Raw genomic sequence first — 12355 nt, 5'->3', positions numbered from 1 at the left:
CTCAGTCTCCAAAGTCACAGGGCAGAAATGGCAAAAGGAATGCAGCGTCTCAGCTCCTCCATCACTGCTGCGTGGGGGTCCTGCCTCAACGGGGAAAGCCGAAGGAGATAGTGAAGGATTTGGCTACGGGTTTTTCTGAAGGAGGAAACGAGTGAGCAGTTCTGTGGTCAGCAACTGCCTGTCCAAAAGATCCAAAGCCAAATTTGTCAAAATGAAAGAGCAAGCTAAATAACAGCAAGGAGTTTATGCTTTGCCTCTGAAAATGGAGAGAAATCTGCGTGGACACTCAGGGATCAAAATGCTTTTAGTGCAGAAATAAAATTTGACTGTGCCATTTCAGCAGCTCGTGGGGTTTGATCAGTGCCCCGCGTCCTTGGCAGAGAACGTCGCACCCGGGCGGGCTGGAGCACGTGTGAGGGAGCCCCGTCTGGCGCGGGGTCCTGAGCTATTGAAGGCAGTGCGGGCTGCACTTCGATAGCCTTTTTAGCAGTGCAGATTCTTCTGAAGGTGGCCTCTAATTAAGGGTTTGCTGACTGAGAGGATCTAAATCAAAACCCACCAAGGGTGAAGCTTTCATTTGTCGTGCTCTGACATTACAAACCGCGAAGTCAATTATCAGGCCCTGACTGCTTCCTTCCCTCAGCCCCGACTTTTATGCTGCTGCACAGTAAGATGGGTTTTATTAAAAATGAGGAATTATAGCAAGTGTCAGTGGCTTAAAGGCCCTTATCCAGCAAAACCACTTAAGCACACGCTTCTGTTTTACTGGAGCTTGCACGCCTTCCAAGTCTTATGTATGTTCTTAAGTGTTCTGCTGAATTGAGGCCAGAAAGATGAATTTTGCCCAGGCAGCCACACACCAGTGCAGACGCTTCTCTGAGACACCTTGAAGGGTTTGAGTCTCCTTATTCACCCAGAGCATTTTCACTTGGGTGGAACTGATGCGGGTTCACGGGCCGTTCAGTGGATGGAGGATTGTATTCTCCGCAGAGATATTTGGCTTTTATCAGAAAATGCCAAGTCTTATCTTCAGGTTCTCAGTTATCGCGGGAGCGTGGCCTGCAGGTCGGAGCAGCTCTGGCACAGCCGCGGTCGCCGTGGAAGTCCCGCAGCACCCGACCGCCGCCGGAGGAGAGCTCGGTGTGACGGCCCGTCACAGCGGAGCCCACAAACAGCATAAGCACCAAGGTAAATATTTGTTCAAGAAAATAAGCTGCCTCTGTGCTTATTTTGCCAATCTGAGTTAGGTATTTACATAAACTAATTATGTGTGTGTTGCCTGAGAGACAGGTAAATAGTGCATATTTTACTTCTTTAATTGTTATTCAGGTGTCTGTCTGGCAGCGTCGACACTTTCATCCCTCGGGCTCTTCCGTCACCGCCGCTGCCCGTGCTGGGCTGCCGCGCTTTCCTGCTCCCACCGCCCTGCTCCCGGTCCCACCGCTGACCCCGCGCTGCTGGCTCGGCCGCTGTGCCGGGCTCCAGCACCCCGTCCCGCCGGGGGCCTGCTGCCCGCGGGCCTCCCTCCGCACCCGTCTGCCTCTCCCCGCGGCGCAGCCAGCCCTGGGCCCCGACATCCCGGAGCAGCAGGGACGGCGAGGCCAGGCCCAGCCGCGGCAGCCGCTCGGCCTGGCAGCCCGGGCGTGGGGCTGGAGACGCGGGGCTGTGGGTTTGGCAGGCCCGGTGCCCGCAGCCCTGCCCTCCTGCTGGCCGGGGTAGGAGGGATGCTCCGGGAGAGCGAGGTCGTGCCCGGCAGCATCCCAGGCTCAGCTTGGCTTGCCACCGCCTGCGCCGGGCGCGGGGGTCAGCGTTAATTGCCTGACTCCAGCTCTTAATGGCCGCTCTTACAATTTCAGTCCTAATTTAGACATAATTTTTGTCAGTGAATTTATTTAATATCAGCGGTGAATTAAGAACAGGTGTTGGCAAGGAAAACCTTGCTGTAAACTGAAGGGAAGAGGTGAGGGCCATGAAGTCCTGCTGGGCCTCTTGTAACCTTTTCTTTGGGGAAGTTCCAGGGCGTGACCACTGACTGTACCCAGGGACGCCAGCGGCTGTAGGATCCGGGGAGAACGGCCGTGCTTTCAGAGACGAGCCCTGTCCGAGGGATTGCCGGCGGCTGAGCGAGCGGGGAGGGAAGGGCAGGTCCAGAGAGACCTGCAGAGGCGAGGGGAGAGCTCGGGGCTCCCAGCGCACGCTTCAGGGGGCTTCCGTCGCCGGGATCCCCGAACACGGCAGACACGAATCCGCCCAGTTAGCTGTGCTGAGGGCACAGCGCGCTGTGCTGGCCCGGTGCCATCTCCCCCAGCGCCGGGTTCTGTGGTGTGTAAGCCAGAGGTGGAGGACGCTTCATCCAGCGAAACTGGTTTTATCCTGCTCCTGGCCCAGTGGCTTCCAAATGAATCCCCAGCTCACGGCGCTGGAAATAAACATCCACCAGCGCAGGAGCATTAATGGGAGTGTGGCAATGTGGTGCAATATGTATTTCTGCCAGAATTTACTGTCAATAAATGCCTATTTATTGTGAGAGTGTTAAATCAACTGTCGTAAATCGTCCCTAAGGACAGATATTACATCTTCTCTATAGTTACCATTGGCAGGGATTTCCATTAGAAACCCTATTATTTTTCATACCTTTTTTATTCGCACATGAAGTTTCAGATTGAATGGAAATTTCATATGCACTGTCTCAGCGGAAGACAAGTTTTATTGGTGAACAAGTTTGTGTGAAATGTCCAGAACAACTCATTCTGCTGGTTTTATGTGGCTCTGCCCACAAACAGTAGGGAAGATTTGCAGGCATTCTTTTGCCAGACGGCTAGAATTTATAAATCAGAGTGGATGGGCCTCAATTCACAGTGTAGTTTTGCTTTTATCAATAACAGTTTCTATGAATAAACATCAATAACAGTTCGCTACTGACGAAGGGCGGAGATCTGGCAGTTGCCAGGTTCCCCGTTTGTTAGGGGTGGAGGGCAGAGGAGCTCCTCCGCGTCACCTGGGTGCCCCAGACGTCCCCACGTGCCCGTGCTGGGAGGGAGTTCAGCTTCCATTGCCCCTCTGATGGAGGCTCCTCGGCGGGAGCAGCCTGGAAGAGTGACAACAAGCGACCTGCTGCCATGAGGAAACAGTCTAGTTCTCCAGGGAGTGGACTGAACTCCCTCGAAACAGGGATTTTTTTGTGATGAAGGACGAGCAGCAGATGAAAGGCAGCGGGGCAGGGCTTTTTGCGTCTAACCGCACGAGGCTGGCGGCTCCAGATCTGCTGCTGGGGACCTGGAAGACAGGGTCATGCTGTGAGCTGCGCTGACTGCTGTTGCTTTTCCTGTTTATGCTTAAGGCCAGACTGGAAACAAAGCCATTTTACAAAGGATCGTAGCCTAAGGCGTTACTGCCTATGGCCAGACACGTCCGGATCAGAGAGGACAGGGGAAGGAGGATGATGCGTGACTCCAAAACAAGCCGTGGGAGTTCGCTGTGTAAACAGCCGTCCCCCGCCAGGCGTGCTGCGGTGGACGCTTTGCGTGGTAGGCACCGTCACCCCTCGCGCGCTGGGGCTGCGTACGTGCCCGGGCTGCCTGCCTGCCCCCTCGCCCCGCTCAGCGACGGGCTGCCCCTGCTCTGCCCAGCTCCTCTCCCCTGTTCCTGGCGCACAGCCCCTGCCGCTCCCCTGGCTCTCAGACCTTCGAGGGATGGCCGTCAGCAGTCTGGCCTCTGATCCCTCCCCAGGAGCACCCTCTCCGATGGCCGGGACGTCAGCCGAGCCCGCAGCGGAGCGGTGCCTCGCAGCAGTGCGGGGGCTCGGTCGCAGGCGCCGGGGTCGGCACGGACCTGCTGCCTGGCGTGCGTCCGGGCCCGGGCGTTTGGACCGCGCTAACCCCGGCCTGCTTTGTGCTGCCACCGCAACAAGCCCAGTTCTTTTATGAGAAGAAGACAGTGAATGGGGAGGAAAGCCCGCCCAGATCTCAGACTCACAGTGTGGGCAGCCCTGTTTTCAGCACCGCAGCTTTGTTTGAGTGCTGCCTCCAACACTTTTCCTGCTAGGTGTGAAATAAGTTTGAACTTTGCCATTGCAAAGCACCAATCCGTTGTTCCTTTGCCCACACGATTTGAAGGCGCTTTGCTGCTGAGGAAGGGCCCCATCTGGTTGCAGTTTCACTTTTTAACGCTTTACATAAACACTGCTATAAAAAGCAATGACATGCAGATAAAGAAAATAATGGCTTCGTATGGGTTTGGGCAGTGGTTGTAAATCACTCCGAGGCGTGCACCCAGCCACACGCGGCAGACAGCAGCGTTCAGACTTGACGCTGCGGTAAAACTTGCGAGAAGAGGGGATTTGGCCCTTTGCTGTTGCTGTATGTTAATTTGCTTTTTAAATAGTTAGCCAAGAAATACTTCAGTGCAGGTTGACCATGAATTTCGTGTTGCTTCGTGAGGTTGTTCCACACACCTCCTTCTCGGTCTGGCTCTTTGAGCTGACCACAGCTTTGGGAATGGCCAAAAGCCTCCCGAGAGCCCTGTGGCATCTTGCAGGACATCGGAGGTGACGTGGTTCGGACTAAACGAGGGTCTGGCCTCTATTCCCTGTATTTCTGTTCCCTTCTTTCCTGCTTTTGAGCAACGTACTCCCTCAGAGCCCTGCACTACCGGCACCCTGCGGTGAGAGCCCCAGGCTGTGCTCCCGGCAGCGGGTCCGCGGGAGGCCGTGTCCCGGAGCGCGCTGCCGAGCGTCGCAGCCTGTGCTCTGCGTCTGTCCGTATCTGTCACGCGCGCCACTCGGAGCGGCAGAGCACCTCTCTCTTCCGCTGGGACGCTGTCGCCTGTCTGACTTAGCAAGGCTGTTGTGTAACAGACTATAAAATCTGCATTTTGAGCTGCATGGAGTTTTCTGGAAGCGAAAATGCAAAGGCAGGTTTGCACGGCCTGTGGCATGTTCCCCCATGAGACGCAGCGTCCTGCTCCCCCGGGGCTGTCCTCGCCTGCCCTGCCCGCGCTGCCTGCTGCTCCGGGGCGAGCCGTCGAAGGACGGCAGCGCTCCTCGCAAGCTGATTAAGCATCACTTTGTCCCCATAAGGGTCACAAGCATTATCATCTGCATTTTACAGATGGAGGAAGCGCTGCACAGAAGCAACTTGTCCAATGTCATTTAGGGCAGACAAGCCAAATCCGGAAGCGCAGCCCAGACCCCCGAGCCCCAGCGCCGCAGTCCCGCGCCAGACAACGCGCTCTTATCTGTGCACAGCGAAGCTCATTTACTGAAGTGACTCACCCAGCAAACGCATTCTTCTCCCATGAACTGTAAGAGCATCACAGCTGCTGCGTACGTGGGGTTATTTTTGTCTCTTTTCTGCTTTGGCAATGTTTTCAGAATGTAGCCAGGAGCTTGAGAGGTGGTCCAAGGGCTGCGCCACTTGAGCGGGATATTCAGGAGAAGAGAGCTGTGCTGCAGCTCCCGCACTGCTCACACTGCTGCCTGTGCTGCGCAGATCAGAGATTAATTTTATCCTGATCTTTGCTTCCAGAGACCTTTTCTGGAAATCAGAGATTCATAAAAACACCAGCTTTTGTCACCTCCCTAACTGGGCTTCTGGGATCAGAGGATGTGCTGGAGGCAAAGTGTCTAATCAGGCGACTGAGCAACCTCTGGCCGCGAGTCGAGGTTTCCGAGTAGGTGACTTTCTGGCGGCTGCCAGCGTGAAGCTGCCCCAGCGGTTTCACTGGTGCTTAATGGGCTTTCAGAAGCGGCCGCGGAACGAAGAGCACAGCTGCTCTGGTGTTGCAGGGGGAGCTCCGTGTCTCAGGAGGTTTTAGAAAATAAGCTGAGTTTATAAAAAAAGATATATATATTAAACTGTCCCCTGCACACCTGCTCTTGCGGTCTGGATACATCACCTGGATTCAGCTGAGCGGTGCCTGGGACACGTCTGGGCTCCCCGAGCCGCCGCGGTGCTGTGCCCTGTCCCACGCTTGTCCGGGGCAGAGCGGCAGCGTCCCCGGGGAGGAGAGCAGGCAGCTCCGAGGAGCCCCCTCCCTCCTCTCCGCGTGCCCGGCCGGCGTCCCACGCGGGGCACAGGGAGGGAGGGTCTGCGGCTGAGGCCGCCGACCCCGTTTCTGTACTTGGCGTCGGTTCTCAGAAACGCCAAGTGAGCATTCAGAGGAGTCAGACAAAGAGCTGCTCTTCTGACAAATGGCGCAGCCCGGAGCCCGGGCAGCGTTAGGAGCTGGCTGCGGGTGTCGTGAGCGCGCGAGGAGCCGGCACCCGTCCCACCCCAGGCAGCCGGCTCGGGGACAGCCCGGGCACGGCCGCCCCTCGGCAGCCGCCGGCTGCCCGCGCCGTGGCTGCGCCTCACTCACGTGGTCGATGAGCTCCTTGATCATGCCGTTCCACTGCCCCTTCTCGTCCTGCGCCCCGTACTTCCCGTCCTCCACCAGCCGGATCTCGTAGGTGAAGCCCAGGATGATGGCCAGCTCCTTCAGGAGGTCGATGCAGTAGCCCTCAAAGCGGTCGTTCCCGAAGAGGGCCGTGTCGGACTTTCGGAACATGACAAAGGGCTCTTCCTGCACACGGGAAGGCAAAAAGTCCCCGGTAAGGGTCAGCTGCGGTCCCAGACCCTGCGGGTCAACCTGAGCCGCGAGGCGCCGGCTCTCCAGGCAGCGCTGGCACCGTGACATGTTGGGAATAAATTAACTTTGCACAGCACATCAGCTAATTAGCAACCTTATTTACCCCACAAAATTTAATTTTGTCTCTTCTGAGCAGCCAACTGTTTTCCATTTGGTAGGATTGCAGGGAGAAAAATAACCATTTCATGCTCTGAAAATGGAGAGTGTTGAGAAGCGATGGAGGGGGGCAGGGCAGATTCAACCCCAGCTCCTGCACAGCAGAAGCGCAGCCGACCCGCACCGCAGTGCCCGTCGTTCGCTGCGGCCGCGGCGAGGAAGGGGCTGGTGGGTTCAGTCCGGGGCGAGGGGCCGCGCGTGGCTGGTGGCCAGCCCCGAGGTTCCCCAGTGCAGCTCGCCCTGCTCTTGGCCGGCGCTGGCTGAGGGGATGCCCAGGGAGTTTGTGCCGCCGGCTCTGCTGTGGCTGCCGTGGGAAGGCTGGCGGGCGTCTTTGGTTGCCGCGGTGCCAAGCACCGGCACAACTGAATGTAACTGGCAAAGGGCTCCGCAGCAGGCTTTGCCCCGTGGACCCCTGCCTCTGGAGGGGGGCTGGCGGGTGAGGCTGGCAAACACACGGCAAACTGCACGGCCCCGTGGTGAATTCCAGGCTTGGGCAGTCACCGAGCACGGGGACACGGGGGAGCCCGAGGCAGAAAACGTGTGGAGGACAGCTGGCAATGGCAGAAGATGGTAGGCGGCAGGCCGAGGCTCGAGGGCGAGGGGAGGATGGGATGGCAGCAGCAGCTAACCCGCGGCGTGAGCTGCCGGGATCTGCGAGGCTGCCGTCCTTGCCCATGCGAGAGGAGCGCTCGTGTTTTGCTCCGGCGAGCAAGCCGCGCGGTTGGGGTCCCCACAGTATTGCACGGGGACGGGGGGGCTCGAGGTCGCGGGGGGCAGGTCTGGTGTCCCAGTTTGAGGACCACGAGATGCCTGGTTTGGCGGGGTGCAGGCGCCCGGCCGCGGGGGGGCTGGAGACCCTGAGCTGGGCTGTGCCAGACTGGGCGGTGGTGGCTGCTGTCTCCCACCACGATGTGACAGCCCCCCCTTGGCTGGGGGCCCCGCATCCCCCCCCAGGGTGCCTGCCCGGCCTGAGAGCGGGGCAGGGAGGGGATGGGAGCACCTGGAGCCCCATTTGGAGAATTAGAAAGCACAACTGGTGCCATCACGCCTATAGAGTTTAGCTTGGCACGTGCAGCTCGGTTAAATCCTGCTCTCCCTGGCCTCGTCCTCAGCTTTCTGCTCTGGAATTAGTGCTTTGTTTGTGAATCAGCTGTATCCATGGATCTCGGTATAAATACACCGGCTCCAGAGCAGCCATAAAGCACTATTAATTTTGGGAAGCGCTGTAGGGATTACATACATATTTAACAGCCGAAGCACTGAACATTAGGACGCCACTCGCTTCAGTAATGTATCTCCAGGTCTCAAACATTTCCTAGGGGGTAATTCTGAACTCTGTGAACCACTTATTCACGGACTATTTCACAATTTATTACTGAAAATGGCCAGACATCCAATTCACAAGCTCTCTCGGTTTGCTAATCGATTTCTCAGTGAAGGTGCCCTCAATTTCATAACTTCACAGTTCCCGTATTGCTTGGGGAGAGTGGCGCTGGCTGCTGGGGTAATATTTCTCTTCCAACAAGTCACTGCAATATGAGCAAAAGGGGAAAAAATAACCTTTCATGCTTTTCCTTTGAAAGGCTCCTCCTAAGGCTTTTCTACAATCATTTACACCAGTGCAAAAGTACAGAGGGGTGTTACAAATGCAAATAAAATTTAGGGTTGTATTTTATTTTTTAAAACCCAGTATATGAAAATGCAATTATTGCAGAACTCGGGTCTAAGCACACTTCCCCCTCCTGCAGGCCCGCGAATCGCAGGGCAGCGGTGGCTTCGAGGTAGACACCCTGCGGCACGTGCGCAGGCCCAAGGAACGGGCAGTCAGTAGGAGCTGAGATCACCCTTGTACGTTGTGTGATTTGTACGTGCTCGCGGAGTATGAGATGAAAATGCTGCCCAAAAAAAGCATGTCGAAGGCGGATGGCTGACAGGTCTCCTCCTGGCTCGCTCATTTTGCCTTATGCTATGGCCTTTGAGGTACGCTGATTGTCGCAGCCTAGACCCAGCTGTCTGCACAGTTCTGGCCGTGCATCTCACCCTGACGAGATGCATCTGGTCTGGTTTCCCTCTGACCTGTCCACCTGCTTTCACCGGTCCTCCAGTGCTGGACGTGCCTGCTGTCCCCCGGCTTCCCCCCGCGGTCGGGTGCTCCTCCAGCTCTCAGCACGGGCAGCTCTGCTGCCGTCCCTCCAGCCTGCTCCCCAGGGCCGCCAGCCGCCCCCCCCCGGGAGCGCTCCCCAGCGTGCTGCGCGCCGTTCTGATTAGTTCTAATTAAAGAGGGTGGGCGGGAAGAGGAGTCATGATGGAAGTGCTGGTGGGTTTTCTCCAGCCGCGGTACAGGCTGAGCAGTTCCTTTCGAGCTGGTCCTGAGCATCCACCCGGGAGTGGCTTCACGCGATGGGTTATTCCTGTTGCCCTCCCATGCGCAGGTGCCAGCAGCACTTCAGGTCACCTTGCGAAAGGGAGCTAAACCGGCACGGCCGGTGTCTCCGTTTGGCCTGGTGGAAAAGCACTACCTGAATTTCTGCTCAGCAGCAGCAGCCCCACGCTCGGATGCGCGCTGGGTTGTGGAAGCGCCTTTGCGCTGTCGCTGCCCCGCTCTGCTGCAGAACCGCCCGATGTGACGATGGGTTGCAGTAACCGTCGCCGGTGGGCACCACTGCTGCCGCCGGGTCTGCGATGCGCGCGGCACGGGAGCACCACCCCGTGCAGGCCCCTCCGCCTGCTCGGCCCGTCGCTGTCTCGAGGGACCGGCACGGTAGAGGACTTTTGGACTGGGAAGGGAAGGAACTGCTCCAGTCTCTCCTGCGCGTTGAGGAGTGCGAGCGGTGCGCTACCGAGTGTTTCACTGGAACGAGCACTGTGTGAGGAATGGGAAGTTCGTTGGGAGGGTGGCGGATTTGCACGAGAGCTGCAGCAGCGTCTGCATTTGGCTCATCGCGTTCTGCCTGCTCCCGTTCTGCGAACCTCTTGCTGAGTGATGCCAGGCCTTTGGTGCCAGCCCTGCTGCCCTGGCCCGAGTGTTTCCTTGCTCTGTTCTTCTCTGGGCACTTTCTTGGTCCCATTGCTTTCATAACACAAAACCCCTCTATCGGGTCGTGCCGTTTTGCGAAGGCAAGGACCTCATGACTGATCACACTGCTCCGGGCTGGGGAATGCATCCCCAGCCAGCTCTGTGCCTCTCTACCTTTGTGCTCCCTGCAAATATGGAACACAAAAGGGCCTGAAAATTTCCACAGGCAAAACCGTAATTCAGGCCCAGCTGTGGGCAGGCTGTCCAAGGGCTGATGTTTTTTGTTGCTTCTTGGTGACACGCCACGAGCCTGCGCCGTGTAATACAGCCGTATAGAAACCAATGACACTAGTCATAATTCATTAGATAGTAAATAAAAATTCATTCTGATCTGATGCCTGCCGTCAAATCCAATAGCGAATGTGAGAACAAAATGCATTGCGGCAGTTGGAAGCGGAGGAGACCTGCTAAGGGGCCGTGGTTTGCTGGGTAACAGCATTACTCTGAGCTAGTTTATCAAACACGCGCTGAAGAGGGGAGGAGAAACACGATTGTCACAGCTCAGCCAGGCCTCTGGTTGTTCGTGGTGCTTCCCGCTGCAACACGGCCACTCCGCTCTGAGGCCGGCAGCGCTGGCGTCCGGCAGTGCCTGCGCTGCCTGCCCCGGCGCGGGCGGTGGTGAACGGGCGGCTCGGCGCTGGGCTGGAGCTCGGCACGCACGAGCCTCCCGCGCCCTCGGCGTGCAGAGAGACGGCACACGGGACAGGGGACCAGGCAGCGGGAGCCAGGAGCTCGGCCGGGGCGAGCAGCAGCCTCCCGGGCACGGGGAGCAGCGTGGGTCCGGCTGTGCCGTGCCAGCCCCACCGCCTACTCGGGAGCGCGGGCATCGGGCATGCCACCGGTCACCGCGGTGCCGGCGCGTGGGCATCGCCGTGCCCTGCCGAGCCCAGCCCTCTGTGCCCTCGCTCGGCTGTCTGGAGGGACTAGCCCAGCGCTACTGGGAGGCTGTGGAGTGTCGGATACCCCGGAGGGTTGGGGGAGAGGGAAAAGACAGGCTTGCAATCTCCTACCAGGACAGTGGTGACGATTAGAGATCTGTTGCTCAGCGAGTCTGTGACGTTGGGCCCTCGTCCTTTGGAAATTTCTGTGATGTTCAAACCCTCAGAAGGGCTCCACGCTCCAACCTGAAACGAAGCAAGCAAACGGACGCGTGAACACCCAGCTGACGTTCCTCACTTGCTCTCAGCATCCTGCTGGCCTGGAAAGGGGAGCTTCCTTTTTTCAGCTACAATAAACAAAGCAAAGATGAAATTACCACCTTGTGTCACCTAAACAGAAGATTTACACCAACCCTTCAGCTGCAGGTCACTCCAGCTGCACGTGTGTAATAAGCAGCCCCTGCGCTGCCCTCTGATGCAGGTGCAGGAACGAAGACCACGATGACCAGAATTTAGGGGCTGAATGAACAACTTTAAAGGTCCTGCGTAGAGCAAACAGTCAAACTGCACTGAAGAGTCACCTCTAAGCAAGGATGAAGCAGGACAAAAGGAAAAGCCACAAATACGAGTCCAGTTTCTTTCTTTTTGATTTCCCCACGAGTTTGCTTTGGTGGGGAGAATTGAAAATGACTCCACCAGCTCTGGCACTGCCTGTTAGGGCCCGTTCCTGTCCTCTGCGCTGTGGCAGGCGAGACGGACGCGTCTGACGCGTCCCCTGAATGCCCTGGTCACACCTTCCGCCCTCCACGCAGCGGGAGCTCTGGGTCCTGGCGGCAGACCTGGAGGAGGGAAGGCCCGCGGCCTTGCTGGGGCACGGGCACAGGCACCTGCAGCTGCATTGCTCATCAGTTTGAGGGGCTCTGTTTTTCTCAAGCTGTCAATTTTAATAAATTACTGGACTTTGAAGAAGTCTGTTGACCCAGAAATAGCAAAACATGTCTCTATGTAAGAGAGGTCTTCTGGGCAACTCTAAGCCTGTTAACCTGATCTCCGCGGTGCGGGGGAGGCTTCATGGGAACCTTTGAAGGCAGGACTGGCTGAAGGACTGCGACGGTGAGATAAAATGTCAGGAAAGCTGGGGGAACGTGGGATTGCTGCCAACAGACGGAGCAGGGTGGCCACACGGCCAGCCTGACAGCGAGAAAAAACAAAGCCCCGCATGGAAATGGGAACAGAACGATCCATCTGTAGGGTCAAGCTGTGAGGTGGGGCTCAGGCAGAAACCAAAGGCAGACAGCTCAAACCCACTGGGGAGCCAGGAACTTCCAATATTTTATTTATTGCTATTTTTAAGATTCTTCAACCTCTTCAGCAGTCCAAGGAGAGAACTTGGTTTTACTGCATCCCCAAAAAGAGACTTTGTAATGAGCAATGCTGCCTGGCAAAAAAAGTCATAAATTCTAGAAGAGTTTCCATGAACTTTGTGAAAGGCTCTAAATATTTCAGGTAAAACCTAAGCAATCCCCATATCTCCCTTCGATCACACACCGGCTGCAATGTCAAAAGATTACTGCTGTGCATTGGGAAAGAGAGGCAAGTCTAAGAGGCCCCTGCTAGC

The 12355-nt window shown here is 57.0% G+C and overlaps 1 protein-coding gene across 2 annotated transcripts in view; it reads right to left on the bottom strand.

Moving 5' to 3' along the window:
- The window catches only part of GRIK3 (glutamate ionotropic receptor kainate type subunit 3), a 116242-nt gene that overhangs the window by 20199 nt on the left and 83688 nt on the right, over nucleotides 1-12355 (bottom strand). For both annotated transcript variants that reach the window (XM_075437972.1, XM_075437973.1), the window contains exons 9-10: nucleotides 10870-10983; nucleotides 6358-6561 (exon numbers count right to left, since the gene is read on the bottom strand). In XM_075437972.1, coding sequence (XP_075294087.1) covers nucleotides 6358-6561; nucleotides 10870-10983 — 318 coding nt within the window. The remainder of the gene's footprint in view (nucleotides 1-6357; nucleotides 6562-10869; nucleotides 10984-12355) is intronic.

The sequence above is a fragment of the Opisthocomus hoazin genome, chromosome 17 (genome assembly GCF_030867145.1).
Source record: "Opisthocomus hoazin isolate bOpiHoa1 chromosome 17, bOpiHoa1.hap1, whole genome shotgun sequence".
Classification (NCBI taxonomy): Eukaryota; Metazoa; Chordata; class Aves; order Opisthocomiformes; family Opisthocomidae; genus Opisthocomus; species Opisthocomus hoazin.
This window is presented reverse-complemented; position numbering and strand designations above follow the sequence as displayed.